A 6,000-nucleotide genomic window follows, 5' to 3' on the forward strand; every position below is an offset into this window, starting at 1 on the left:
TTGCTGCAGAACTCCTTTATTGGCTGTTGCAAATGCCAGCAAACTCGTTTTGACATCACTTCTGGCAGCTCTGCCTCTAGTCAATGTGACCATGTTGAAAAAAAAAAAAAAAAGAGTCCTAACAACCTCAGTTTTTGTGAATCCCATGACTGATATTTGCTCTACTTTTTCTGAAATGCTTTCTACTATCAAACTTTCTCTCCCTATCGTTCCTTCAGACATGAAGCCTGGTGTTGCCCTTCCTGTTTGTCCTCGATTAGCGAGGCCCGGATGCCAACGCATCCTGGCTCTCATTGCTGTTTGTGTCGCCCTGCTCCTTGACAACATGTTGTACATGGCTTTGGTTCCCATTGTCCCCACGTACCTCGCACAACTGGAGAAGGCCAGCGAGACAGTGGAAGAGCAAAAAACTGGAGTGCATAGAGAAGCCGAAAGGAGAGATGCCGTTGCCACATTATCCATTATTGTACCCACATCCGTTATCCAGGTAGATTTGAAGAGTCCGGGAAAAGAGTGGGAGAGAGAAAAAAGGGAGGCAGAGATTATAAAGTCTAAGGAAATCTCAGAAGTTATGAAGGAGACTCCAGGAAATGCAAGTGATGAAAGCATTGAGGCCGGAATGGAAATGCAGGGAACACGTAGTGCAAGTAACATCAGCGTTAAGTTTGCAGTCAATGGTGACAATACAGATTATTGGGAAAGACAGAAAAACGAGACAGATGGAGATACAGCTGAAAGGATAAAGCATGGAGTGAATGGACATTGGGAATCTGATGGAAACTGGACGGAAATAAGGGCAAGACCTTCTGTTGGATCAAATAATTTGGAAGATGTACAAGGAAAGGACAAGCATCACACATCCAAATATCACCAGTTTCATCATCACATGGTGAGTATGAATAAACGGGAGATCAATTGGAATTTTGGTGAGCTGCGCTACTGATGGAAATACATAACGTTGTTATCAAGTAGCCCAAAATTAATTTAATGCATTGTGATTAAGAAAACATCCCTGATCAGATGATATGGTGCTCAGTCTTTGTCTTCGTTTGTATGCAGCACAGGGCTACAGAGGAGCATCATTGGCTGAGGGTGCGGCTGTGCCGCTGATGCAATGCCATCTGCTGGTTAGGGCAGGAATTTGTAATTTGTTCAGCGTGCCGGCGATAGCTCGCCAACTCTTCGTGAAGGACACCGCGGGATCTTTAACGTCGACCGACGAATGCTGGCAGACGGGATTCCTGTTTAAAGTCCATCCGAAGACACATTGACGAATCACCATGCCTGTGAAACACTGGGATGACAGTTTATAACTGGGTCGGGATTCGAACCCAGGCTAGACAGCTTCGAGGCGAGTGTGTGTCCTTCTCGGGCATCCTGTCAGCCCATGCTCATAGTGATCGTGTGCGACTGAAAAAAAAACCTGGAATGTCGTTTTGAGTATCTAGAAGTGAGCTCAAGGAATCATCTGCAAGAAACAACAACAGTAGGAAACTAGAAAAGCAAAAATCCTGGGAGACTTTTTTATGGAGTTAACAAACCCCACTGTGTTGTAATTGTTCAATAGACAATTTGCATGATTAACTGTATAAATCCAAATCGCTGCAGTGACTTGTTGGCAATCAGATAAATAATCTTAAAATACTTAATTACTTTTGAAACATTTTCAACTGAGACTTTGTGGACATGCACGCACGCACGCACGCACACACCTATTTCGGTCTCTCCCACCCTGTGTCCCACTTTGTGTTCTATCAACACGACAAGGTGGTGAAGTCAAAATTATCTTTTCAGGAACATATTTTCAAGCACTTTTTCTAATGCTCTTTCTTTATTTGACCTCTTCAACATTTTGGAAAGCACCTCAATGAAAATGGTTATCTGGGCTGGGTCCTTTGTCAATTGCAGGCCCATATCTGTGCTCCACGTTGGCTGCACATTTAGCCCCAGGACACGTATGACCAGCGGGGCAACTCGGACCTTCGTAGTACTTAAAGCAGCCCTGTGGCCAAAATGTTATTTCTCTGAGTCTTTGATCCTCTTGGTTTTCCGAGTTGGTGTCGCTCTTGCATTTTCCTCATTGCAATCATCATAACCTTTGTGAGCATGGATTTTTTTTTTTCCAATTGCAAACTTCACTTCGATACGCCAACTGTTCCAATTTTCCTTCTTGTTTCCATTGTTTTCTCAGCCACCGACTCCTGTTTCTCCATACAGCAGAGAGAGTACACGGATCGGAGTGCTGTTTGCCAGTAAGGCATGTGTACAGCTCGTTGCAAATTCGATAACTGGCACCATCACTGCTCACCTTGGCTATGAAACTCCTCTCTTGCTTGGCCTTGGGGTGCTTTTTGGTTCTACAGCTGGCTTTGCTGCTGCTCGTTCCTATTGGGGTCTTCTTGTTGCAAGGTCTGCTCAAGGTGTGGGATCTGCCCTTGCTAACACGGCCGGCATCGCACTCCTCGCTGCCTGGTTTCGCTCTGAACCGTCCAGGTCGCGGGCAATGGGACTCTCTCTGGCCTGTATCTCCTTGGGCTCTCTTGCAGCTCCACCATTTGCTGGGGCTTTGGCACAGTTTGCTGGACACCAGGTGCGGAAAGTGGGAAGAGGAAGAGGGAGAGCACATGTGAAGGGGAATAACACACACATGAAAAAGTCGACTTGATATACTAAAGTTACACGAAGAGTATGGTGGAGGAGGAAATAAAAATGCCTTCTCTCTTCTTTCATTTCATTCCTCCTTTCCTCTGTTTCTTTCCCCTTACCCCTTTAGGTACCATTTGTAATCCTTGCGGCCTTTTGTCTTTCCGACGCTCTCCTCCTTTTCCTCTTCATTGCTCCAGCTCAAAATGCAGAGGAAAGCGATAATATAAGTGATAATGATGAGAACAGCAGCCTCTATGTCAAGGAGAAAAAGGAACCAAAAATGTCCCGTCCATCGGTTCCTCTCTCCCAGCTTCTGTCTGACCCGATAGTTGCACTCGCAGCAACTGCTCTGACCATTTCAAACATTCCTTTAGCATTTCTGGAACCGACACTTGCATCTTGGATGGAGACCAAAATGGCTGCTGTGGAGTGGCAAGCCGGAGTTGTGTGGCTTCCATCATTCTTCCCGCACGTAGGAGGTGTCATTATTACAGTTCGCTTGTCCTCATGGCGACCCAACCTCCGCTGGCTTTGGGCTGCTTTAGGTCTAGTGACAATTGGTCTATCTTCAGCGGCAGTTCCAGCCTGTAAATCTCCTACCTCACTGGCAATCCCGCTAGCTTCTTTGTGTCTTGGCATGGCTTTTGTCGACACGGCCTTGTTACCAACTCTTGCAGCAGCTGTTGATTTGCGACACGGAGGTGCTTATGGGTCGGTGTTTGCTTTGGCTGATTTAGCCTATTGTGTGGCATATGCAGCCGGACCTCTGGTAGCTAGCCGTCTCGCAAGTGCACTCGGTTTCTCAGGCCTGGCTCTTTCAATGGGAGTAATAAATTTATTGCTTTCTCCAATGCTGCTTACTCTGCGAGGTCGAGAATTGGACGTTGGTCGTTCAGAGAGCAGGCAGCTTCTGCTTTTAGCAAATGGAGATGGTGATGATGGGTTTGGAAGCTTGGAGATGGGAGTGAGAGCTGCTGAAGGGATTAAAGACACAAACAGAGAGTTCGACAATTCGAATTTCAAAGAGACGTCAGAAGTTGGAGGACAGCGAAGCAAAACATATGATGTCGGCATTGCCAATTTGGAGAAGAGAGTAAGAGCAGGGAATAAAGTGGTAAATGGAGAGTTAAAAAGCTGTGCAATGGTTGGAAGAGAGATGAAAGTGGAAAAACCTGCAGGGAAATTGATTTTTGAGAGGAAGGATGATTTGGAAACGAAGGAAAAGAACATTTACATGCACGCGAGACACCGAAAGAGCAAAGAGAACCATCGTCAGGAGGTGAGTCTGTTTGCAATATCTTTTATTAATCATTCAAAATCCTCTGTCCTTAAAATGTCATAATTCTCTCCAAGCTGTAGAAAAGTGAATAAAATATCTTTCTATCTCTTTGGTGTTTATGTTACATTCTGCAAAGTGATATTACCAATACACGTTGCTCTTCTGGCTGTTAGTGTGCGGTACTTCCCCGTGCAAAGATCTCCCCCTGTCCCCCATCCCACCTAAACCATCTCAATCCATTTACCTTTATCTTCCTTCCTTTCTCTAGTTTCTACCAAAACTCCCCCTGCCTGAGTTATCCAGCACTTTGGAGTGTTTGCTGGAGTCAGCACAGCTGCTCGAGGACAGAGAAACGTTTCAGGAATTTAAAGACCTTGTCCGAGAGTTTGGACAACCTGGTGCAGTGGGTCAAATGCTGCAAGAGGACTTGAGGATAAAGAGAGAAGAAACAGAAAATTGGGTGAGTGCAAAGAAAAAAAAAACTCGTTATGCTTTGTCTTTTCACTGCATCTTTCAAACAATGTTAGATTTTTATGAAATTCCCAATGATTTCTTCCACGATTCCTGGTCTCAGCCATTCAGGTGGCTCCTGGTTGCATCATGGTGTGGGTAAGGATTTCCTGGTTTTACCCTGGGTCCCTTAATCACTCTCGAAGGGAGAATGTATTACTAATCCCTTTAGTGAATGCATTTTTGTTTCACCAGGATTCCAAATTCTATCTGCTGATTGAATCATCACCTGTGCGTGGCTGGGCCACCGGTGCAACATTCGTCGAGTTGGACAAGACTTTATAAATTCGCCGCGGAACCCATCCACAATAGCCAATTTTTTTGAAAGGATACCTTCCAATAAATTTGATCCAATAATTCCACACTTGTACTGTGATATCGTTATGTTAGGGATGAGAATGTTCTGATTGATCATGAAATAACAGGTAATCCTTTGTGAATGCTTTGCTCTTTTAGGTGTTAGTGTGCGGTTATACATCGAACATCATATCAATATATCTCAGGCATTTATCAAGGTTCTATTACAGTTCAGATGGAATCTTCATGAGATTGGTCTGAATCAATACTTTCCTCATGACAATCTTCTCCCTCTTTCTTGAAAATTGTTAAAATGTCTCCATCTCGAGAACAGTTTTCTTCATTAAGGTAGTCTGCATGTAGCATGTAAAACACACACACACACACACACACACACACACACACACACACACACACACACACACACACACACACACACACACACACACACACACACACACACACACACACACACACACACACACCTCTTATTAGCATGTAACACCATACTAACAGTATATGTATGTTTACTCTTTCACTGTTATGTATTACCAATTTCTCCACCATGTAAATTTCCATTCTTATTTGCAGGTCAATGATTGGTGGATCTCTGACATGTATCTGATGAATCGAGCACCACTTCCTGTGAACTCTAATCCTGGGATGATCTTACCTTGTCAACACTTTTCATCTTTGAACCAAGGAATCAGGTGGGGTGTGTGTGTGTGTGTGTGTGTGTGTGTGTGTGTGTGTGTGTGTGTGTGTGTGTGTGTGTGTGTGTGTGTGTGTGTGTGTGTGTGTGTGTGTTTCAGAATGTGGCACAGCCAACTAACAATATGTACTAAAGTCTACTCCATAAATTAATTTGAAACGGTGAAGAAAGAGCAGATTTAGGCAACATTTCCTTCATGATTCCTGAACATTCCTCAAACCTAAACTCAAGCTCTGGCACAAAACAGCTAATTTATATCGGATTAAGCAATTCATTCCCGGCTGTGTGACAAAAGCTGAAATTTAGGGGTGTCAGGATAAAGCTACGCCTTTATTATTGGGGTTCTGCTCCTTCTTGTAACATATAAGTTGTGAGGAGCAGAATCGGTGGAGTATACTTGATTTTGTGCTGTTTTCTGATTATCCCAAATGTATATGTATATGTACGTATATGTATATGCATGTATGTATGTGTATATATATATATATATATATATATATATATATATATATATATATATATATATATATATATATATATATATATCACAATAAAT

General features: G+C 43.4%; 1 protein-coding gene across 1 annotated transcript in view; it reads left to right on the forward strand.

The window, feature by feature from the left end:
* The window catches only part of LOC147015054 (uncharacterized), a 122,689-nt gene that overhangs the window by 24,194 nt on the left and 92,495 nt on the right, over nucleotides 1-6,000 (forward strand). Inside the window, exons 3-7 of the mRNA XM_085849413.1 lie at nucleotides 219-889; nucleotides 2,192-2,590; nucleotides 2,774-3,925; nucleotides 4,194-4,385; nucleotides 5,324-5,442. Coding sequence (XP_085705539.1) covers nucleotides 221-889; nucleotides 2,192-2,590; nucleotides 2,774-3,925; nucleotides 4,194-4,385; nucleotides 5,324-5,442 — 2,531 coding nt within the window. The 5' untranslated portion in view covers nucleotides 219-220. The remainder of the gene's footprint in view (nucleotides 1-218; nucleotides 890-2,191; nucleotides 2,591-2,773; nucleotides 3,926-4,193; nucleotides 4,386-5,323; nucleotides 5,443-6,000) is intronic.

Source organism: Eptatretus burgeri, chromosome 12, assembly GCF_056783735.1.
Source record: "Eptatretus burgeri isolate ZD-2024b chromosome 12, Ebu_testis_v1, whole genome shotgun sequence".
Lineage (NCBI taxonomy): Eukaryota > Metazoa > Chordata > Myxini > Myxiniformes > Myxinidae > Eptatretus > Eptatretus burgeri.